Raw genomic sequence first — 22,434 nt, 5'->3', positions numbered from 1 at the left:
CTGAGGGGTGGGAAGGCAGCTATAGTGCATGCCCAGGGAGGGACTGACTCTCCGCCTTTCCCTCCCTTGTTCCCCTCAGAGCCGGCAGCCTGCCTCCTTCCTGCACAGCCCTGCCCGTCCCGGCCCCATGCCCCCACCAGTCAGCCCCGGGCCACAGGCAGTGAGCAGGTACGCCGGAGCCCAGGCCCTGTGACCAGGCCAAGGAGACGGGGGCTCCGGGGTCCCGGCCACCTGTCCCCCCCCATGGAGCTGAGGCCCTGGTTGTTCTGGGTGGTAGCAGCAGCGGGAGCCTTGGTCCTGCTGGTGGCCGATGCCCGCGGAGAGAAGGTCTTCACCAACACCTGGGCCGTGCACATTCCTGGAGGCCCAGCCGTCGCTGACCGTGTGGCACGCAAGCATGGCTTCCTCAACCTGGGCCAGGTAGGTGTTGCTCCCTCTGGCTGGCCTCGGCACAGGACGTCACCTGGGGGTGGGGCCTGCGGGGGCAGGTGTTCTTGCACCTGGCGTGGAAGAGAGCCGAGGCTCGTCCTTCCCTTGGGCTTCTAGCTTAGGTTGCTCAGTGGACTGGTGCCTCGCGGGAGGTGGGGGTGGGTGAGGCCCCCTCAGCCCCCTGCACCTTCTTACTGGGTCCTGGGCAGGGACCGGATGCCCACCACCCAGCCTGCCATCCTGAGCCTCCCCTTGCAACTGGTTGTCCACCCCCACCCCTCGCCTCCCCGGGGACTGACAGATGGAAAGCCCAGCTCAGTCTCCCTGCTTTGTTACAGATCTTCGGTGACTATTACCACTTCTGGCATCGAGCGGTGACAAAGCGGTCCCTGTCTCCTCACCGCCTGCGGCACAACCGGCTGCAGCGGGAACCTCAAGTGAGTGCAGCCCCAGCCCCTCCCGCCGCCAGCCTTCCCCTTCCCTCGTCCTCCTCCCACACCGTCTTCCCCTCACTGCCTCACAGGTTAAGTGGCTGGAGCAGCAGGTGGCAAAGCGACGGGCCAAACGGGACATATACCAGGAGCCCACGGACCCCAAGTTTCCCCAGCAGTGGTACCTGGTACGTGGCCTCCCCGGCTGCCTCCACCCGTCCATCTGTCCACTCAGGGTTCCATGAGCAGGCAAGGCTGACTCTGAGGCCTCCTGTCAGTCTTCCTCTGTCTGCTTCCTCTTTTTCTTGCCCATCCTGCTAAGCCTTGGGGAGTGCCCTCCCAGAGTTCTTGATAATTCCAGGGAGCCCAGTGGTGGCATCTCAGGAGCAGGGGCAGGTGGAGAAGGGGCTTATGGAACGGCAAAGGGACCTTACCTAGCAACCAACCTCGTCTCCTAAGTGCTGGGTAATGGGGGTGGGTGTCTCTGCAGTCTGGCGTCACCCAGCGGGACCTGAATGTGAAGGAGGCCTGGGCCCAGGGCTACACGGGGCGTGGCATTGTGGTCTCTATCCTGGACGACGGCATCGAGAAGAACCACCCAGACTTGGCAGGCAATTATGTGAGGAGGCGGGGAGGGGAGTCCAGGGACGGTCCTGCTCTGCTGGAGTGTCCAGGCTGACCCTATGATGGCCACCTCCCTTCCAGGATCCTGGGGCCAGCTTCGATGTCAATGATCAGGACCCTGACCCCCAGCCCCGGTACACACAGATGAATGACAACAGGTAAGAACCGGTCCCTGGCCTCTGTCTCCCTTCTCATTTCCATCAAGGAAGCAGACGAGCCCCGTCCGAGAGGCTGAAGTCTTTTCTGCAGTCCTGGTCTAGCTGGGGCGCTGCGGGAGGGTCTGGTCAGAGTGGAGAGTGTCTATGTATGTGTGTGGGGGTGGGGGGTTGTCTGTGCATAGACGTGGGACAGCAGGCTAAGGTGGAGGGGCGTGTGGCCCCTCCCGCTCTTCAGGCTGCCCCTGCCATGCTCGGTCCGCTGCTAATGCTGTGCTCTTGACCCCGGCAGGCATGGCACACGGTGTGCAGGAGAGGTGGCTGCGGTGGCCAACAATGGTGTCTGTGGCGTAGGCGTGGCCTACAATGCCCGAATTGGAGGTGGGTGTGGGCCTTAGCCACCCTGTCTTCAGGACCACCCTTTCTGGTGGATTCTTCTGTATTCACTTCCCATCCAACCAGTGTCCTCACTTTCCTGCCGTACATCCTTCTGACCACATGGCTCTTCTATAGAGGGTTCTTAGCAACTCAGAGGGGCTTCCCAGGTGGCTCAGCGGGTAAAGAATCTGCCTGCCAATGCAGAAGATGTGGGAGACTCAGGTTCGATCCCTGGGTGGGGAAGGCCACTCTCCCCGCAACCCCCCACAGAGGAGGGCATGGCAAGCCACTCTAGTATTCTCGCCTGGAGAATCCCATGGACAGAGGAGCCTGGGAGGGCCACAGGGCCACGAAGAGTTGCAGTTCAAAGAGCTGAAGGCATCGTCTTCTGCTGGTGGCCCTGTGCTGCAGGGCGGGAGGAGTGTTTATTTGTTTTTAATATTTATTTGACTGCATCAAATCTTAATTGTGGCACACCGGATGTTTCACTGCTGCACACAGACTCTAGTTGTGGTGGACTGGCCCAGTAGGTGTGGGCGCTGGCTTAGTTGGGCTGTGGCATGTGGGATCTTAGTTCCCCGACCAGGGATCAAACTCATGTCCCCTGCATTGCAAGGCGAGTTCTGAACCAGTGGACCACCAGGGAAGTCCCGGGGGGACCGTTTCTTAGCAGGAGTTGCCCCAAAACCTCATCTTCCACTCTGAAGGGCCTTGAGCTCCGTGCTCCTTTGAGACCCCAGAGATTTGTCCTAGTCCAAAATGTGTGGTTGAGGGCTGGAGAGATCTCCCCTTTCTCCTGGGTCTTGTCTTCAAAAGGCAGAGGCCACCCAAGAAGCCAGGGGCTCAGGGTTTCTTAGCACCAGCCTCTGCCCTCCCCTTCCGGGTGCAGGGCTGGATGTGCTCCTGGGGGTGCCCCTGACAGCTGGACCCACGCAGCCTCTCTCTCCCTGCCCCCCTCTGTGGCCAGGGGTGCGCATGCTGGATGGCGAAGTGACAGATGCCGTGGAGGCACGCTCGCTGGGCCTGAACCCCAACCACATCCACATCTACAGTGCCAGCTGGGGCCCCGAGGACGACGGCAAGACCGTGGATGGGCCAGCCCACCTGGCTGAGGAGGCCTTCTTCCGGGGGGTCAGCCAGGTGAGGTGGGGGTCCTGTCCCAGCCCTGGAAACCAGGCCCGGCCTCAGGGGGCAAAGTAGGCACTGTCTTGGCCATGCTTCGCCTTTGTGTTTTTCTGTTGCTATTTATTTACTCTTGTGTTTAATTTATACAAAGCACGTTTATTAAAACGTGAAGGACAGGAAGAGAAAAGTAAATGCTAATTGCCCATAACTCCCACTCCAGTATTCTTGCCTGGAGAATCCTCATGGACAGAGGAGACAGTGCATGGAGTCACACACAACAGAGTGACTAAGCATAGCATGCAGCATCACTCTCCAGAATCACTACTCTGAAGATTTTGGTAGTGGACTGGGTCTCTGTGTAAAAAGAGATGAGAGAGATCTACCAGGGGTCTCCTTGGGGGAAGGGGCTGGATAGAGCGTCACTGGAGAAGGATGCTTCAGCCTTCCTAGTCTCAAGCAGCATCTTCCCACCAGGCCCTCCCTCCCCTAAGTCCTGTTCTTGTGTGACCCCAACCTGCTCTGTCCACAGGGCCGCGGGGGTCTGGGCTCCATCTTTGTCTGGGCCTCGGGGAACGGGGGCCGGGAACATGACAGCTGCAATTGCGACGGCTACACCAACAGCATCTACACGCTGTCCATCAGCAGCGCCACACAGTTCGGCAACGTGCCCTGGTACAGTGAGGCCTGCTCGTCCACGCTGGCCACCACCTACAGTAGTGGCAACCAGAATGAGAAGCAGATCGTGAGTCTCTTCCCGGGAGGGGGCTGGGGAAATGGGGCTGCTCGCTTTCTGGCTCTGCCCGGAGCCGCCTTTCTGACCCTATCTGCCTTCTACCCACACGTGGCTGGGCGGTGGTGGCGAAGGCATCATGGGATGGGAGCTAGGGGACCTCTCTAAGACTCTTGAGGGTCACGGAGCCACTGGTGAAGCCCTTGATAAGACTCTCCCTAAAAACATGCATCGCTCTCTTTTTTATTTGTTTTAACAATCTATTTGGGCTTCCCTGGTGGCTCAGACAGTAAAGAATCTGCCTGCAATGCAGGAGACATGAGTTTGATCCCTGGGTGGAGAAGATCCCCTGGAGAAGGGAATGGCAACACACTCCAGCATTCTGGCCTGGAGAATGCCATGGACAGAGGAGCCTGGCAGGCTACAGTCCATAGGGTTGCAAAGAATTGGACACAACTGAGTGACCTATAATTTCATTTATGTATGTATTTTTGGCTGTCCTAGGTCTTTGTTGCTGCTCCGGCTTTTCTCTAGTTGTGACAAGCGGGGACTACTTTCTAGTTGCAATGGGAGGGCTTCTCATTTTGGTGGCTTCTCTTGTGGTGCATGGGCTTTAGGGTGCTTGGGCTTCAGTAGTTTTGGCATGTGGGCTCAGTACTTGTGGTGCACAGGCTTGGTTGCTCCACAGCATGTGGGGTCTTCTCGACCCAGAGATTGAACCCATGTCTCCTGCATTTGCAGGCGGATTCTGTATACCACTGAGCCACCAGGGAAGCCCTGCATTGCTCTCAGTGATCTCCAACCTTTAGTTCAGCCCTCTTATTCTTTGGGAAACTGAGGCCCAGAAAGAAACAGGCATTGTCCTGTTGGCAGTGAGTTAGCAAGGCAGCAAATGGGAACGAGGCATCTTGGCCCTGGCTCCCCAGGGCCTGTGGCCAGAGGGAGGGCAGCCAGGTGACCCCTCTGGTGTCCTCCCCACGTCACATGCCCAACGTCATCATCCTCCTGTAGGTGACCACTGACCTGCGGCAGAAGTGTACAGAGTCTCACACGGGCACCTCTGCGTCTGCCCCACTGGCAGCAGGCATCATCGCTCTCACCCTGGAGGCCAAGTGAGTGGTGGGGACCGAGGGGCGAGCCTGTCCCCACTAGCGCCCCCTGCAGGGCAGCCCTCGGACTCCAGCCGGAGTCTCTGAAGAGACTGAGCCTTTCGGTCCCTCCTTTGCAGTAAGAACCTCACTTGGCGGGACATGCAGCACTTGGTAGTCCGGACCTCAAAGCCAGCCCACCTCAACGCCAACGACTGGGCCACCAATGGTGTGGGCCGCAAAGGTGAGGGCACCGTGCTCCCTGGGCTGGATTGAGGGTCCTGGGGGGCTGCTCTGTGCCCCCCAGCTGACCCCGTCCCTCGTGCCCCACAGTGAGCCATTCGTACGGCTACGGGCTGTTGGACGCCGGCGCCATGGTGGCTCTGGCCCAGAACTGGACGACGGTGGCCCCTCAGCGGAAATGCACCATCGACATCCTCACTGAGCCCAAGTGAGGGCTGGATCCCGGCTGGGAGGAGGGGCAGGGTGGACCCAAGGGTCGCCGTGGTGCCTGCTGGCCCCCCTCTCACAGCCCATCACGTGCTCCTTGCAGGGACATCGGGAAGCGGCTGGAGGTGCGGAAGACCGTGACCGCCTGCCTGGGGGAGCCCAGCCACATCACGCGGCTGGAGCATGCTCAGGCACGGCTCACCCTGTCCTACAACCGCCGCGGTGACCTTGCCATCCACCTGGTCAGCCCCATGGGCACCCGCTCCACCCTGCTGGCTGCCAGGTACTTGCCCTCTCTCCCGCCCAGCCTGTCCTGTCCCTTGGGTCCACGTGCACTCACTCATGGACTCACACAGCCCCGATGGTCCACAAATACTTCTCCATGGGGTAAACGCTGACGTTTCTGGGAGGGATGGTTTATGTCCTATGGGATTGTCCCATATTGCAGGAATCCCTGAGTCTACCCATGACATGCCACATCTGTGTGCCTCCCCATGTGTAGTCTGCATGTAGTTTTCCCTTGCATGTTTCCAGAATGTTCCAGCTGAGAACATTTGGCCTCCTGGGAAACAACCAGCAGGCATTTCTAGCGCAGCAGGGTTGGTGTGGCACCAGGGGAGTGTGTGTGGTCCGTGTGCTGTGGGCTTGGCACCCCCTGGCTGGGGTCCCCCAGATGCTTCAGGCAGCCATGTGCACATTCCTCCCCAGGCCACATGACTACTCTGCAGATGGGTTTAACGACTGGGCCTTCATGACGACCCATTCCTGGGACGAGGATCCCTCTGGCGAGTGGGTCTTAGAGATTGAAAACACCAGTGAAGCCAACAACTATGGTATTGGGGGATGCTTGAGGGCTGGGGTTCCAGGAGAAGAACTGGCGGGGTCTGGGGGTGGTGGGCAGGCATGCTCCTGGTACCTCCTGACTTCTGCCACGCCCCTCAATAGGGACACTGACCAAGTTCACCCTCGTGCTTTATGGCACGGCCCCTGAGGGTTTGCCCACACCCCCTGAGAGCATCGGCTGTAAGACCCTCACTTCCAGTCAGGCCTGTGTGGGTGAGTCGTGGGCGCTGTAGGGTGTTGGGGACCTGAGACTTGGGGGGATAGAGGGTGCCTGTCCTAAAGGAGGAAAGGGGGTGTGAAGGGACATCCTGGGGCCCTGGGTTGGGTTCTGGGTCTGGGAGCTCCTGGGGACAGCAGTGACTGTGTCCAGGGCTGCAGGGCCTAGCAGCCTTGGCGGCCTGGCTGACGCCCACCTTCCCTCCCTCCCCGGCCCGGCAGTGTGCGAGGAAGGCTTCTCCTTGCACCAGAAGAACTGCGTCCAGCACTGTCCCCCAGGCTTCGCTCCCCAAGTCCTGGACACACACTACAGCACAGAGAACGACGTGGAGATCATCCGGGCCAGCGTCTGCACGCCCTGCCACGCCTCGTGCGCCACGTGCCAGGGCCCCGCCCCCACAGACTGCCTCAGCTGCCCCAGCCACGCCTCCCTGGACCCGGTGGAGCAGACGTGCTCGCGCCAGAGCCAGAGCAGCCGCGAGTCGCACCAGCAGCAGCCGCCGCCGCCCCCTCGGCCACCGCCCGCGGAGGTAGCGACGGAGCCGCGGCTGCGGGCGGACCTGCTGCCCTCGCACCTGCCCGAGGTGGTGGCCGGCCTCAGCTGCGCCTTCATCGTGCTGGTCTTCGTTACCGTCTTCCTGGTCCTGCAGCTGCGCTCGGGCTTCAGCTTCCGAGGGGTGAAAGTGTACACCATGGACCGCGGCCTCATCTCCTACAAGGGACTACCCCCTGAAGCCTGGCAGGAGGAGTGCCCGTCCGACTCAGAGGAGGACGAGGGCCGGGGCGAGAGGACCGCCTTTATCAAAGACCAGAGCGCCCTTTGACGAGCGCCTACTGCCCGCCCCTTCGAGCCCATCCCCTCCTTGGGCACTTTTTAATTCACCAAAGTATTTTTTTATCTTGGGACTGGGTTTGGAGCCCAACCGGGAGGCAAGAGGGGCAGAAACGGCTTCCCACCCTACCCTTGGGCCCCCTGGCGGCCTGAGGTGGGCCAGCTGGGGGTGGGGGGATGGGGGGAGAGCCTGTCCCCACCCGCAGCAGCCCTCCATGTGGAGAAAGGAATGAAACCTTTGGGCAGCTTTCCAAGGTCCAGGCCCCAGCCAGAGCACCCGGTGAAGAGGGGCGGCCCTCCCGGGATTCCTGACCGGAGCTGCGGCTCCTGCCTCTCCCCGTCCCTCTAAAGCAATAATGGGCCCCATCCAGGCAGCAGGAGACTGGCCTAGGGGGTATCGGAAGGAGGCGGCCACCTCTCTAAGGGCTTCTGCGTCCAGACCCTGTTCTGCATATCTGGTGAGCCTCAGGCAAAAGCAGTGAGCGAAGGAAGGGACCAAGGCAGGGCAGGCACTTCCGGGGCATGCACATGTGTGCCCATGTGCATTCGGCCCTTGGCCCACCTCCACTACAGCGGGCGGGCTGCCTGCCTAGCAAGGCTGGCCCGGCCCCAGGCTGGTGTGCTGACCACCCTCCCCTCTCTACACTCTCCCCTCCCCCCAGGGCCCGAGTCCCTGTTTTCTGAGCCCGGGGCTTTCTGGGCTGTTGGCACTCACAGCCCTGGAGCCCCTGGGTGGGTGGTGGGGAGGGACGGTGGCCCAGCCGGCCTCTCCCGCCTCCCACCCGATGCTGCTTTCCCCTGTGGGGATCTCAGGGGCTGTTTGAGGATATATTTTCACTTTGTGATTATTTCACTTTAGATGCTGTTTTGTTTTGTTTTTTTTTTGTATTTTTAACGGTGGTAGCAGCAGCTGGACCATCCACCCTCCCACACCCACCGTCCACCCTGCTGTTGCCCTCGGCTGCCCTGGGCCTGAGGTGTGGGGGGTGGGCTGCAGCTGAGCCCAGGATACTGACAAGGCATGCCAGGCCAAGTGGGCCCTAGGGAAGGAGGATCACGGTAGAAGGGGCAGGCTGTCGTCCATTTGAGATGGGGCTCGTCGTGCCAAGGGCTCATGGGTCACTAGTTCTCCAAGTGCCAGGGGTGGGCAGGCAGTGGCACCGAGCCCCCTCCAACACTGTGCCCTGGTGGAGAAAGCACTGACCTGTCCTGCCCCCCATGTCTCCCTCTTCTGACGTGCCTTTTGCACCCCTCCCATTAGGACAATCAGTCCCCTCCCATTTGGGAGCTCCCTTTCCTTTCTCTCCCCCAGCCCCTCCTGGCACCCAGCCACCTGCCCAGAGGTGCCCCCTCCTCTTCCCACACCTACCCCCACCCTCCCGTGGCCAGCCCAGCTGGTTTTGTAAGATACTGGGTTGGTGCACAGTGATTTTTTTTTTCTTGTAATTTAAACAGGCCCAGCATTGTTGGTTCTATTTAATGGACACGAGATAATGTTAGAGGTTTTAAAGTGATTAAACGTGCAGACTATGCAAACCAGACCTGGTCTCCAGTGTGTGATATTCTTCCTAGGACTGCGGGGCTGCATCCAGGATGGGGCGGGGGTGAGGGATGGGGAGAGTTATGTGCCCACATGATGTCCTGCCTGCTCTAGCTGCCCAAAGGCAATCTCCCGAGGGGTTTAGGAGGTGTGGAAGGGACAGTAGCTGGCAACAAGCCCCAGGGGTGGAACAGATGAAGCCCCAGAGTGGAAGCAGCTGAGCACTTACTTCCTCCGCCATAGGCCTTGGCTGCAGCTGGGTGGAGAGCGATGGCCCGGGGTCCAGTTGCTCAGGGTGTCCCTTGGCTGAAGCACCTAGGCCAGCAGCTGTAGGGCTGAGGCCTCTGGTGGGGCCTAACTGAATCAAGATAGGCTTTGCTGGGGAGAACCTGAGTCCCACACTGAAAGTGCCATACCCCCCACCCCACCCCTGACACACACACTCTGGCCCAGGCCCCTCTCCTGCCCCAGGTCTCCCATGGGACAGGAAACCCCTGCCTGTGGTGGGGAGAGGAGCCAGGCCAGTTCCACGAGGATCCATGCCTGAGAAGTAGGCCTCTCCTCGGGATATTTACTAGGAAATTTTATTCAAATAGAGGCTGGCGCCTGAGCCCTCCTTGGGGAATCCAGTGGGGTGGGAAAGGCCTGGACTAGCCTTCCCCCTGCCTCTTTGGGGCGTCCCTGGCCTGCTGCTCAAATTGCCCGCCTGCCCTTCCTTAGGTTCTGGGCCCCCGGGCCCTCCCGGCCACTGCAAAGGCCACAGCCCTGCCCTGTGCTAGCGCTCCCCAAGCACCCTCTGCTGTTCCCCGGGGCGCTGTCTGGGCCCTGGGGAGTGCCCGGCGCAAACTGCTCTCTTCTGGGCCATTCTTTCCCAGCCCCCTCCTCCCTTCCGTTTCCGCGGGGCCCGTGTGGCCGGCAGCTGAGACAGCGGCCGGCGCTGGGCAGGGGGGGCGGGCAGGCGTCGGGGCTCCCGCCCGCCCCTTCCCCTTGGCCGGCCCGCCCCGGGGCCTGGGCCAACTGAAACCACAGGAGGAGGAAGCGCGGAATCAGGAACTGGCCGGGCGGTGTGGGGCCTGAGTGTAAGTCGGTCCTCGGCGGCCCAGGAGCAGCTGCCCGCACAGGTAATGCCTGTACCTACCTGTACCGAGGCCCGGGAGGTGGCGGCCAACCCGCGAGGTGGTTGGGCAGGGGCCTGGCGGGCGATCAGAGAGAGGGACATGGGACAGGGTGGAACAGGGGCCACGGGAGGGTAGGGGCTGAGGGTGGGGGTGGGGGGTGGCCGCCTGGGGTGCCTGCCGGGGCAGCCTTGGCCCTATCGAGGGCCCAGTGCACATCTTGCACCTGCAGCAGGAGCTGGGTGGAAAGATCCAGGGAGGGAGACTGGGGGAGGTTTCTGTTCCAGGCCTGGGGAGGAGACCTCCGGCATCAGGCCTCCACCTGGGACTGCAGTGGGGAGGGGCAGGACGGGAAGCACCGACAGCTTTCCCAGGCCAGGCGGTGTTTCGTACCCATCGCTGCGTTCCAGGGGGACAAGTGTCTACCTTCTGCCTGTCTGTGGCTCTTCAGCCCCTCGCCTCTCTGTCCTGCCGCCCCCGCCCCGTCCATCTCCAGCTACTCACCCCCAGTGGTGGCCTCTCCTCTCTCCGTCCCCAGGACGACACTATGGGCTTCTCTTCAGAGCTGTGCAACCCCCAGGGCCACGGGGCCGTGCAGCAGATGCAGGAGGCCGAGCTCCGGCTGCTGGAGGGCATGAGGAAATGGATGGCCCAGCGGGTCAAGAGTGACAGGGAATATGCCGGGCTGCTTCACCACATGTCGCTGCAGGATAGCGGGAGCCAGAGCCGGGGCATCGGCCCGCACAGCCTCATCAGTCAGGTGGGATTCTAGACTCCCCCCCTTTTCCTGCCCTCCACCAGCAAATTCCCATGGGTGCCTGGGTAGGTCCGCCTGCCCCTTCCATTTCCCGGAGCCCCCCGCTGGGGAGGGTTGGAGATTTGGCAGGCCCACCTCGGAAGCTAGGTTCCCCACTCCCTGCCTTGCCTGCCCCTCCCCACTGCAGTCCTGGACAGAGCTCACCAGCCAGACGGAGGGCCTGAGCCGGGTGCTGAGGCAGCACGCGGAGGACCTGAACTCAGGGCCCCTGAGCAAGCTGAGCCTGCTGATCCGGGAGCGCCAGCAACTGCGCAAAACCTACAACGAGCAGTGGCAGCAGCTGCAGCAGGAGTTCACCAAGGTGGGTGGGCTTCTGTCTTCCCTGCCTACATTTTGAGCCTCAGAGGGCTGGTTTTGCAAGGAACCCCTGGATTTCCTGAAGAAGTAGAAGTGTCTGACCACAGGCCTGCCCCCAGAGCAAGGTCCAGCTTCCTTCCCTCCTTCCCGCTGCAGCTAGGACTGGCCTTTGGCGGGGGGCCCCTCTGTTCTTTTTTCTGTCCCCCTACTGTGTGCCAGGGCAGAGGAGCACTGGGAAGCACAAGGATGAGTGATCCAGCCATCGCCTGGGAGGAGCTCAGGACCAAGGCGGGGTGCTCATCTCCTGCACTGCACCAGCTGGCCCTTGAGGGAGACAGAGAGGGATGGCACTTGGCCCAAGGCTCACTCCTCCCAGGGACTCAGGGACTCCACGAGGCAGCAGCGTGGTCCCCTGACTCGGAGGTTAAGGACTGGGGCTGTGAAGTGGGCCTGCCCGCATTTGAATCCTGCCCAGCTCCTCGGTCTAGAGGCTGTTTGATAGGAGCTATTTACGTGGAGGCTTTAGCCTTTTTCAATGTGCTGGGCAGCCGTCTGCACCACACCCCTTTTCCCAGCGCAAACCCCAGCTTTGCAGTGGCCCCACAGCGGCCCCTGGTGGCCAGTCTTCACCCAGTCATCCCTCTCTCCAGGAGATCACCTAATTCAGGTGTCAGCCTGCTTTTTGTAAGCAGTGTAAGCAGAACACAGACTTGCCCATATGTTTGTCATACTATGGCTACTAAAGAGCTAGGGCTTCCCTGGTGGTTCAGTGGTAGAGAATCCGCCTGCATTTGCGGATGGGATCTCTGGGTCAGGAAGATCCCCTGGAGAAGGGAATGGCCACCCCCTCCTGTATTCTTGCCTGGAGAATCCCATGGACAGAAGGAGCCTGGCAGGTTACAGTCCATGGGGGTCACAAAAGAGTCGGACGTGACTTAGCGACTAAACAATAGCACTGAAGAGCTAAAATGCCAGAGCCGAGCAATTTTAACAGAGACTGCACAGCCTATAAGCCTAAAATGTTTCCGCTCTGGCCCTGAAGGAAAAGGTTGATCTAGTCTGTGCACTTCGCTCTGTGGCAGATGAGGAAGCTGAGGTTCAGAGGAGAGGGGTGGGGTTTGTTCTGAGTATCCCAGCGCATCAGCAGGGAACTAGGGTCTTCATCCAATCTTGACCATCTGTTGTTCCTGCCACCAGGAACATAATTGGGGACCCAGTACAAAAGGAAAATACAGGGCTCCTTGTCAACAAATAATTAAGAATTTCAAGATGGCATCAACGGCGTTCAGCCAAGCACAGGTCCTTCTAAGCGTGGAGCTCTGCACAGCCCACACACACGCCTGCCACCTGATACCACTCTAGGCCAAGGAGAGACAGTTGTCGCCTGCCCAGTCCAGCTCTCTGCCACCCCCAGAGCCTCCCTGTCCTTAGCCTAGCTCCTCTGACCTTAACCTCAACAGCAACGGCTAAGTCTCAGGGGTCTCCAGGTCCTTCCTGAAGTATGGGCTTGGAGCACTTGCCCACCTGGACCACAGGCCCCATCCAGGGCTGCACCTTAGGCAGGAATCCTCCAGGGACCTGCTGAATTACACCGATCCCTCCTCTCTCTCCAGAGTCACAGCCAGGACATTGAGAAGCTGAAAAGCCAGTACCGAGCCCTGGCACGGGACAGCGCCCAGGCCCGGCGCAAGTACCAGGAGGCCGGCAAAGGTCCGAGGCTTCCCTCCCTGAAAAGGGTGGGGATTCAGCCCGGGCCCTTCCACAGGTATCACGGGGCAGCGGGCGCTGCCTAGGCCTCTGCTCTGGGTAACCCTCACTTCCTTCCCCCGATCTGGTAGACAAGGACCGTGACAAGGCCAAGGACAAGTATGTGCGCAGCCTGTGGAAGCTCTTTGCTCACCACAACCGCTACGTCCTGGGCGTGCGGGCAGCACAGTTGCATCACCAGCACCACCACCGGCTCATGCTGCCCAGCCTGCTTCAGTCCCTGCAAGACCTGCACCAGGAGATGGCCTGCATCCTGTGAGCCCACAGCCCCGCCCATCCCTGCTCCCACCTAGCCCGCCACAGCCCTAACGCCCAGAGGCAGGGTCCAGAAAACCCCACCCTGTGAAACTGACAGTCTTGTAATCACGTGCAAATGAGCCCTGGGCCAGTCAGTTGACATCCAAATTATATTATTCTGGGGCCCTTATTGCAGGGTTCTATTATGTGTATGGGCTCTTCCCTGGTGGCTCAGATGGTAAAGAATCTGCCTGCAATGCGGGAGACCTGGGTTTGATCCCTGGGTCAGGAAGATTCCCCTGGAGAAGGGAATGGCAACCCACTTCAGTATTCATGCCTGGAGAATCCCATGGACAGGCTCCTCTGTCCATGGGGTCACAGAAGAGTCGGACGAAACTCTTCTGAGTGATTAGCACTTTCACTTTCATTATATGTATTGAACACCATTCTAGGCTCTCCTGGGTGACCCAGCAGAGAATAGAGACAAAATTCTTTCAAATAGAGACTTTCAAATAGAGACAAAATTCTGTCCTCTAGGATTATTCATTTGTGGAAAAAGAAAAGGAAATCAGCAAGTAAAGCAGAAAGCCTGTTACAGGTGATAGATGTTATGGAGAAAAATAAGAAAATGGGGATGCAGGGGGGCAGGGTAGGAGGTTATTGTTTTTTAGGATTTTTTTTATGAGACAGTTCTTTATTTATTTTTTATCTTTACTTACTTAGTTTTGGCTGCACTGGGTTTTCACTGCTGTGCAAAGGGCTTTCTCTAGTTGCAGCGATCAGGGGCTACTCTCTAGTTGTGCTGTGAGGGCTTTTCTCTGGTGGAACACGGGCTCTAGAGCATAAGCTTTAGGAGTTGTAGCACACAGGAGTAGTCACCCTGAGGCATGTGGGACCATCCCAGAGCAGGGATCGACCTGTGTCCCCTGCACTGGCAGACCTGCACTGGACCACCAGGGAAGTCCGGGAGCTTACTATTTTAAGGGGAATGGTCTGGGAAACCCTCAAAAGTGCAAGGGTGAGCCAGGCAGATGTTTGGAGAAGGGTCATACTAGAAAGAGGGAACCGCAGGCTCGAGGTGGGAGAATGCCTGAAATCAAGGAACAGCTAGGAAGCCAGGGTAGCCTGTGCAGAGCACAGGAAGTCAGACGAGGGGCTGCAGGAGGATAATAGAGGGTCCGGCAGGCCATTGTGAGGACTTTGGCTCCGAGTGGACCAGAAGAGTGGCCGGATCTGAGCCGTCTTACTAAGGTCAGTCTGGCTGCCAAGTTAAGAATAGACTTAAGGGGGCAAGACAGGATTAGACCAGACAGGAGCCACTGCAGTGATCCGGACCACAGACTATGGCCACTAAACCCAGGCAGTAGCAATGGAGGGGAGAAGTGGTCCGGTCTCGGAAGTACTTTGAAAGTGGAGCCAGTGGAATTTCCTCATGGACTGGAAGCGGGGTGTGGACAGAACAGTCAAGGATGGCTCCAGGGGCTTGGTCCAGAGCCCCTGGAAGGCAGAGGCCACGTGGAGAAGGCACTGAGAGAAGCAGGTTCAGAGGACAGCCAGAGGAGTTCATTTTTCAGCTGGTGGAGTCTGGGTGTCTAAGAGATGTCCAATGGGATGTGTTGAATAGATGGATGGTTACATGAGACAACTGAAGCTCTGGGAGGTGTTGGGACTGGAGGTATCAATATGGGGTCAGCACAGTGATGGCTTCGGGGGTTATCAGAGCCCCCGGAGCCCCACTGTGGGGCTGACTGCCCAGAGCAGACACATTTGCAGCTCACATTTCCCGAGCACTTCCTCACACCAAACGCTCCACTCATCTGCGGTCACTGGGGCCTTGTTATGACTTCCGGGAGATGCTAAGTGACTTGCCTCTGGTCATTTGATTGGTCAGTGATGGGGGAGGGGGGAGGTGAGCCCAAATCCAGTGCCATGGGCCCCAAGCTTCTAGCCTCGTCCAGCCTGAGGTCTCCCTGACCCAGGGTCTGGTCTGGGGGCAGGAAGGAGACCCTGCAGGAGTACCTGGAGATTAGCAGCCTGGTGCAAGACGAGGTGGTGACCATTCACCGGGAGATGGCTGCAGCGGTGGCCCGCATCCAGCCGGAGGCTGAGTACCAAGGCTTCCTGCAGCAGTACGGGTAAGCCCCTCCTTGTGGGGGCCGGGCGCCTGGGCGGCTGGACTGTCGGGCACTGACGGGCACCGTTGCCGTAGGTCCGCCCCTGACATCCCACCCTGTGTCACCTTTGACGAGTCACTGCTGGAGGAGACTGAGCTACTGGAGCCCGGGGAGCTGCAGCTGAACGAACTGACAGTGGAGAGCGTGCAGCACACGTGTGTGGGGGCTCTCCTGGGGACCGAGGGGGGCGGTAGACGCTGCCCATGCAGCACTGCGGCCAGCCTGCCGGGCTTACTCGGCTTGGCAGGGAGGCAGCCGAGGGGCATGGCTCTCACACTGCCCTTCCTCCGGGCACAGGCTGACCTCGGTGACAGATGACCTGGCCGCAGCCACCCAGACGGTGCTCAGTCGGCAGGAAGCAGTCACTCAGCTGCAGCGAGAGCTCTGGAATGAGGAGCAGACCACCCATCCCCGGGAGCGGTGAGTGGGGCCTGCTGACAGCGGCCTCCTGGTCCTCCCTGCCCTCCATCCAGCCTGCCTGGCTCACCCCTAGCCTTCAGCTGCAGGCTGACCCCCTCTCTCCCCTCCATCACTGCCCGCCCCTGCCTGCAGGGTGCAGCTGCTGGGCAAGAAGCAGGCACTGCAGGAGGCACTGCAGGGGCTGCAGGTCGCGCTGTGCAGGCAGGCCAAGCTGCAGGCCCAGCAGGAGCTGCTGCAGGCCAAGCTGGAGTGGCTGGGCCCCGGCGAGCCCCAGCCCGTCTTGCTTCTGCAGGACGACCGCCACTCCACCTCCTCCTCGGTGAGCCGCCCACCGGCTGCCCCCATGCCGCCAGCCCTGCCCGCCCACCCCCAGGGGCTGCCCGCCTCATTTTCACCTCCCCCTCCCTCCCCAAGCCCGGCCACCCGCTGACGTCTGTCCCTGGCCTCAGGAGCAGGAGCGAGAAGGGGGAAGGACGCCCACCCTGGAGATCCTCAAAAGCCACATCTCGGGAATCTTCCGTCCCAAGTTCTCGGTGAGTGGATCCACAGCTCCACCCTTCCCTAAGGGGTGGGCCAGGCCAGGGCTCTCAGGGATGTCTCCCTAGGCCACTAGGTTTAGTCCCGGAGTTTAGTTACTGAAGGCTCCTCCCAGGCCACTTTTACTGGGGCACCCCTCTGTTCCCTGGGAGTCCAGATCCTGTCACCTCTGCCTACCCCTTCTTCTCTATCACCCACGTTGTGTGGCACGGTCACCCCAGGGCTCTCCCTGCTCCTGGAGTGGTTGCAGGCTGCAGACTGGTGTTCAAGGCAAAGCTTGGTTTGAGGTCGGCCAGCCTGGGCAAGTTTATTGCTGGTTCTGAGGGTTGCAGGAGGCTCTATGTGGCACTTCGGTGGTTTGTGAGGACGGGAAGCCTGTGAGAGGCAGACAGCCAGAGACGCCTCCCCCACAACCAACTGGCTGGCCTAGCGACTCCTCCTTGCTCCTCCCCCGTGCCTTTCCAGCTCCCCCCTCCGCTGCAGCTCGTTCCAGAGGTGCAGAAACCCCTGCATGAGCAGGTGTGGTACCACGGGGCCATCCCGCGGACAGAGGTGGCTGAGCTCCTGACACATTCCGGGGACTTCCTCGTCCGGGAGAGCCAGGGCAAGCAGGAGTATGTGCTGTCGGTGCTCTGGGACGGCCAGCCCCGGCACTTCATCATCCAGTCCGCTGACGTGAGTGGACCCCAGCCTCTCCTTCCCTTCCCTCTCCTCCCCTCCCCTCCCCTTCCCTTCAGCAGAGAATGACCTTGAGGCGGTAGAAAGGAGCTGCTATATCTTAGATGCCTCCCGGCAGAGCTGAAAGGGGCCGCAGAGACCACCCAATCCCTGCAAAAACCAACAGAAGTTAAGCCTTCAGCCTGCATCCCCCCATAAGATGGGGGAGCAGGCTCGTCGTGCACCCTCAGATCTCTGCCTCTCGCCCCAGGCAGTCCCTTTCTCTCCACTGCTCTTCCTTCCTCTCCTCTCCCATGGCCCAGTGACTCCCTGCCCCCAGCAATGGAGGCCGTTGACCCCAGGTCCCCCCACCCCTGCAGAACCTGTACCGACTGGAAGGAGATGGTTTTCCCAGCATCCCCCTGCTCATCGACCACCTGCTGCGCTCCCAGCAGCCCCTCACCAAGAAGAGTGGCATCATCCTGAACAGGGCCGTGCCCAAGGTGAGCCTGGGGCAGGGGCTGGGGGCTGCGGGTTTAGGCCCACAGAGGATCCTAACGCCAAGGGCTTTTCAGGTCCCCGGCAATTCATCTACATATGTGGGCTTCCCAGGTGGTGCTAGGTGGGAGGAACCCACCTGCCAGTTCAGGAGACGCGAGCAATGTGGGTTCAGTCCCCGGGTTGGGAAGATTCCCCTGGTGAAGAAGATGGCAACCCACCCAGTATTCTTGCCTGGAAAATCCCATGCACAGAGAAGCCCGGTGGGGCTACCATCCATAGAGTCACAAAGAGTCAGACACAACTGTAAGCGACTTTAGCACACACATACAGGATGCATATTAATACATACAGGGAGCCCAGTCAGCCTCCCGCTAGGCTTGGAACGTCAAGATCACTCCCGTTTCCTGGACCTCATATGCCAGGCTGGTGCTCATACACTCAGTGCGCCTGTCTGGTCCCCGAGTCATCTAGGTGTGATCCTGGGTCCAGTCCCCATTTTACAGAGCAACAAACCAAGATGCCAAGCAATGAAAGACACAGCGTTGGTGGGGGGTGTTCAGTCCTTTGTAGGGCCCAGCACGTGTGCCCGCCACTGACCTCCGACCCCTCCAACCACCTCCCTTCCTCAGGACAAGTGGGCACTAAGCCACGAGGACCTGGTGCTAGGCGAGCAGATTGGACGGGTGAGTCGAGTGTGCTCTGCCAGCTCCTGGCCGCCTGCCTTCCCACCCTCAATCTGATTCCCAGCTTGCACCCCTGTCCACCGTCCATCCACTGCCATACACCATCCTGCCAGAAACCGAGGGGAGAGTGCCTGCCCTGACAACTCCCCAGAGACGCTTCTTTTGCCAGCTCCACACCCTACTCCCCTCACACGCACGCACATCACCCCCACCCACCGCCCACCTCAAGGAGGTGAGACACGCTCTATTCATGTGACCTATAAAATATCAGCTTGTGGCCTGGCGGGCCAGTGGTGAAGACTCCATGCTCCCCATGCAGGGGGCACAAGTTTGATTCCTATCGGGAAACTAAGATCCTGCCTGCTGCATGGCATGGCCAAAAATAAATAGATAAACAAATATAAACGAATATAAATACATACAATACGTTCTTAGGAAAGAAGCCACTGTCCTAAAACTCAGAATGCTTTTCCAACCCAAGCAAAAGTGATTTTTGAACCCTGCACATCACAGTCTCAGTGACTGTAGTCAATCAGAGGTGACTTTCTCCGCCTGTCCCCTATGTCTGCTTGGCCCCCTGAACTGAGAGCCAAAATGAGCAGGACTAAGCATGGGGAGGGGGGGTGGTGCTGAGTCAAGGGCGGGTAGGGACAGGGTGGGCTGCGCTCCTGGGTGCAGGAGAGGCCCACAGTCCAGGGAAGACAGGTAGGAACCCCAGACTGTTTCAGGGCAACTTTGGCGAAGTGTTTAGCGGACGCCTGCGAGCAGACAACACCCTGGTGGCGGTGAAATCTTGTCGCGAGACACTCCCTCCTGACCTCAAGGCCAAGTTTCTCCAGGAAGCGAGGTGGGTGATAGAACACCCATCCCTGTAGGTCCCCCATACTACAACTTTCCCAGTGCATGGCAGGACGTTTGACCTCCAAAGGGCTTGACTTCTGCCGTGTTGTTTAAGCGTCCTGGCCCCCCCGTAGCTTGGCAGGGTCCAGGCTCGGGGACCCACCCGAAATCACACGTCCTGGTCAGCTGCTCTTCTCCTCTGCTGCCTGTCTTCTGTTCTCCCTCGGGCCACCTGGCCTTCCCTGGGACTCCAGGGGCTAGGGAAGCGAATGTGTAAGATCCCTCCCACCCCTGCCCGAGGCGGAGCATAAGCAGCACCCCCAACCCCGCAGGATCCTGAAGCAGTACAGCCACCCAAACATCGTGCGTCTCATTGGCGTCTGCACCCAAAAACAGCCCATCTACATCGTCATGGAGCTTGTGCAGGGTGAGCCAAGGGGGCTGATTTCTGGGGGTGGGGCACTCAGCTGGGCTAGGTCTCTTCCGTCTCAAACCCCCCATCCAAAGGCTCACCGAGCTTTCCCCACCAACACTGCCCACTCCCAGGGGGCGACTTCCTGACCTTCCTTCGGACGGAGGGAGCCCGCCTGCGGGTGAAGACACTGCTGCAGATGGTAGGGGACGCAGCCGCGGGCATGGAGTACCTGGAGAGCAAATGCTGCATTCACCGGTGAGGGGGTGAGGGGTGGGCATGGCAGGCCATCCCAACACCTCTCCCCCACCCCTGCCCCTTCACCAGCAGCCACCAGCTCCAGAGGTGGGGTGTGCCTCAAAGGGACCAGGCATTGTTGCAGGGGCAGCTCTGGCCCATGGCTGTGTCGAGTGCGCCCTGGCCAGGCAGCTGGCAGATGCCACACGGACATTGGCCACACAAGCCCTGTGTCCTGCTTTGCCCAGGGACCTGGCTGCTCGGAACTGCCTGGTGACAGAGAAGAATGTCCTGAAAATCAGCGACTTCGGGATGTCCCGGGAGGAAGCCGACGGGATCTACGCGGCCTCAGGGGGTCTCAGACAAGTCCCTGTGAAGTGGACTGCACCGGAGGCCCTTAACTACGGTACCTGGGCCTGATCCACGCTGGCCACAAGGCCCGAGGCCGGGCACGGGTGCCACCGCCTGCCCCTCTGTGGCCGGTGGGCGCAGCCCACTCACGCTGCCTCACCTCCTCGCAGGCCGCTACTCCTCCGAGAGCGATGTGTGGAGCTTTGGCATCTTGCTCTGGGAGACCTTCAGCCTGGGGGCCTCCCCCTACCCCAACCTCAGCAATCAGCAGACCCGGGAGTTCGTGGAAAAGGGTAAGGGAACCGGTGGCCTGACAGTGGCCCCAGAGCCAGGCCCTCTTCCTGGCTCTCCAGCTGGACTCTTCCAGGTCTCCTGTCTATCTTCCCCACTGGGGCACAGTAAGGACAATTCTTGAGGTACCATCCAGGGAACCCCTGTTATGTGCCAGGCTATACCTTTATTTCATTTACTCTTTTTTGAAAATTTTTATGTATTCAATTATTTTCGGCTGCTCTGGATCCTCGCGGCTGTGTGGGCTTTTTTCTAGTTGCAGCGAGCGGGAGCTACTCTGTAGTTGCAGTGCTTGGGCTTCTCATTGTGGTGGTTTCTCTTGTTGGGGAGCATGGGCTCTAGGCACGCAGGCTTCAGTAGCTGCAGCTCCCAGGCTCTAGAGCACAGGCTCAGTAGTTGTGGCACATGGGCTTAATTGCTCTGCAGCACGTGGGATCTTCCCGGACCAGGGATTGAACCCATGTCTCCTGCGTTGGCAGGTGGATTCTTTACCACTGAGCCACCAGGGAAGCCCCTCATTTACTCTTCATAACATGTGAGGTCAGGATTAAAAGGTCTCTTTTACAGACGGAAATTGAGATTTCACAAGAGTCACACAGCTAGCACACAGTGACTTGAGATTAGAATCTCTGTGTTTCTGGGAAAGAACAGGGGGCTCCTTAAAAATGCTGCAAGAAAAAAAAAAGGAGAACTTTGCAGCTTAAGCTGCCATGTCCCCAGGGGCTGCCAGGGGCCCTCAGACCCCCTCCTTATGCCTGGTATGCTGTGCTTGTCCTCACAGGGGGCCGTCTGCCCTGCCCTGAGCTGTGCCCTGACGCTGTGTTCAGACTCATGGAGCAGTGCTGGGCCTACGAGCCAGGGCAGCGGCCCACCTTCAGCGTCATCTACCAGGAGTTACAGAGCATCCGAAAGCGGCACCGGTGAGGCTGGGCCTCACTGCTCAAGCCAGCGGCCCCTGCGGGCAACATCATACCTCCTCAACGGGGCTCCAGCTCACTCTGCTGGACAGCTCTTCGACGTCCTGGACTCCAGCCTCTGGATTCTATGCTGTGAGCAGGGCTGCAGCTCCTGGCCTGCCCTGCATCCCTGCTCCTTCCAGGGCTTCCTCTTCCAGGCAGAAATAATAAATCCATTTGTGCTCATCAGGTGCTCTCAGCATGTGCAGTCCTCTGGAGGGCAGGTCTTAGGAGGACCAGAGGGCCTGTACCGTGGCCGTGGGGAAGGAGGAGGACGGGCAGCGTTCCCAGGGTGGAACCGACGTGGTGTGGTTGGTAGCTGTTGGACGTGAGACTTGGGGAGGAGGGAGAGAGACCAGGACAATGTGCAGGCTTCAGACCAGATGGAGGTGTTATTTCTGAACTAGGAGCCCAGGCAGAGGATCAGAGCTATGGGAACGATGGCGAGTTAGGAGAAGCATTTGAGGGGCCTGTGGGGATCTAAGTGCAACATGTAAGTCTGGAAGCTCAGAGTGAAGTAAAGGCTGGCAGCTGAGGTTTGTGAAAGTGAAAGTTGCTCAGTCGTGTCCGACTCTTTGCAAACCTATGGACTATATAGTCCATGGAATTCTCTGGGCCAGAATACTGGAGTGAGTAGCCTTTCCCTTCTCCAGGGGATCTTCCCAACCCAGGGATTGAACCAGGTCTCTCACATTGCAGGTGGATTCTTTACCAGCTGAGCCACCAGGGAAGTCATTAGCTTATAAATGTTTACAGACCCTGAGTCTGTGTCCCACAGTCAGATGAGACACAGGAGGGAAGAGGAGAGTGTCAGGGAAAGTTGGAGCTCCACCCAGAGCGGAGGGAGTGGCTGGAGAGAAAGAAAATGCTTTGCATCTCTCAAGACAAGTTTACCAAGCAATGAGTGGCCCTCACTTCCTCCCTTAAGTCCCCCGAAACCTAAAAGGTTATTTGAAACTTTTCTAGCAGCAAGGGTGAAGGTAAAAAAGACAAAGAGGGACTTTCCTGGTGGCCCAGCAGTTAAGACTGTGTGCTTCTCCTGAAGTGGGTTCAATCCCTGGTTGAGGAACTAAGATCCTGCATGTTGTGCGGTGCAGCCAAAAAAAAAAAAAACAGAAAAAGAAGAAGTATAAACAAACAGAAAAACAGAAACTAGGAAGACTTTTAGCTCCAAAGGACAAAGCAGTAAGAATTTTGAGGTAAAAATGACCATCTTTCAAGAAAGTTCAACAAGCCGTTGATATCCAGTTTCAAAGGGTTGAAAGGTGAAAGGCCTAATACTTGTTTAAACAAGAGGAAAT

General features: G+C 59.2%; 2 protein-coding genes across 7 annotated transcripts in view; both read left to right on the top strand.

Moving 5' to 3' along the window:
* FURIN (furin, paired basic amino acid cleaving enzyme) overlaps positions 1-8,842 on the top strand; it is a 16,467-nt gene extending 7,625 nt beyond the window's left edge. For 5 of the 6 annotated variants that reach the window (XM_070775147.1, XM_070775148.1, XM_019983651.2 and 2 more), the window contains exons 2-16: positions 80-420; positions 768-866; positions 953-1,048; positions 1,351-1,479; positions 1,566-1,642; positions 1,932-2,020; positions 2,985-3,157; positions 3,672-3,884; positions 4,884-4,984; positions 5,101-5,204; positions 5,294-5,411; positions 5,514-5,693; positions 6,119-6,243; positions 6,356-6,466; positions 6,692-8,842. In XM_070775147.1, the coding sequence (XP_070631248.1) occupies positions 244-420; positions 768-866; positions 953-1,048; positions 1,351-1,479; positions 1,566-1,642; positions 1,932-2,020; positions 2,985-3,157; positions 3,672-3,884; positions 4,884-4,984; positions 5,101-5,204; positions 5,294-5,411; positions 5,514-5,693; positions 6,119-6,243; positions 6,356-6,466; positions 6,692-7,293 (2,394 nt within the window). In that variant the 5' untranslated portion in view covers positions 80-243 and the 3' untranslated portion in view covers positions 7,294-8,842. The remainder of the gene's footprint in view (positions 1-79; positions 421-767; positions 867-952; positions 1,049-1,350; positions 1,480-1,565; positions 1,643-1,931; positions 2,021-2,984; positions 3,158-3,671; positions 3,885-4,883; positions 4,985-5,100; positions 5,205-5,293; positions 5,412-5,513; positions 5,694-6,118; positions 6,244-6,355; positions 6,467-6,691) is intronic. The other variant, XM_070775149.1, reaches the window with a different exon arrangement.
* A 971-nt stretch (positions 8,843-9,813) lies between these two features.
* On the top strand, positions 9,814-21,322 carry FES (FES proto-oncogene, tyrosine kinase). Its single transcript, XM_019983880.2, has 19 exons — positions 9,814-9,962; positions 10,495-10,716; positions 10,901-11,074; positions 12,684-12,780; positions 12,909-13,092; positions 15,072-15,209; positions 15,284-15,403; positions 15,546-15,668; positions 15,801-15,987; positions 16,118-16,201; positions 16,671-16,880; positions 17,243-17,365; positions 17,993-18,046; positions 18,775-18,893; positions 19,219-19,313; positions 19,433-19,556; positions 19,784-19,941; positions 20,057-20,179; positions 20,959-21,322. Exons 2-19 carry the CDS (start codon positions 10,504-10,506, stop codon positions 21,099-21,101), a joined length of 2,469 nt encoding a protein of 822 aa, XP_019839439.2. The 5' UTR covers positions 9,814-9,962; positions 10,495-10,503; the 3' UTR covers positions 21,102-21,322.
* Positions 21,323-22,434: the final 1,112 nt, after the last annotated feature.

Source organism: Bos indicus, chromosome 21, assembly GCF_029378745.1.
Source record: "Bos indicus isolate NIAB-ARS_2022 breed Sahiwal x Tharparkar chromosome 21, NIAB-ARS_B.indTharparkar_mat_pri_1.0, whole genome shotgun sequence".
Lineage (NCBI taxonomy): Eukaryota > Metazoa > Chordata > Mammalia > Artiodactyla > Bovidae > Bos > Bos indicus.
The sequence above is the reverse complement of the archived record's forward strand: the minus strand, read 5'-3'. Positions and strand labels throughout refer to the sequence as shown.

Coding starts and splice junctions, on each gene's coding strand:
- FES (XM_019983880.2), top strand. CDS start 10,504: ATGGGCTTCTCTTCAGAGCTGTGCAACCCCCAGGGCCACGGGGCCGTG. Junction 12,781..12,908: donor GTACCAGGAGGCCGGCAAAG/GTCCGAGGCTTC, acceptor CCGATCTGGTAG/ACAAGGACCGTGACAAGGCC. Junction 15,988..16,117: donor GCCACTCCACCTCCTCCTCG/GTGAGCCGCCCA, acceptor CCCTGGCCTCAG/GAGCAGGAGCGAGAAGGGGG.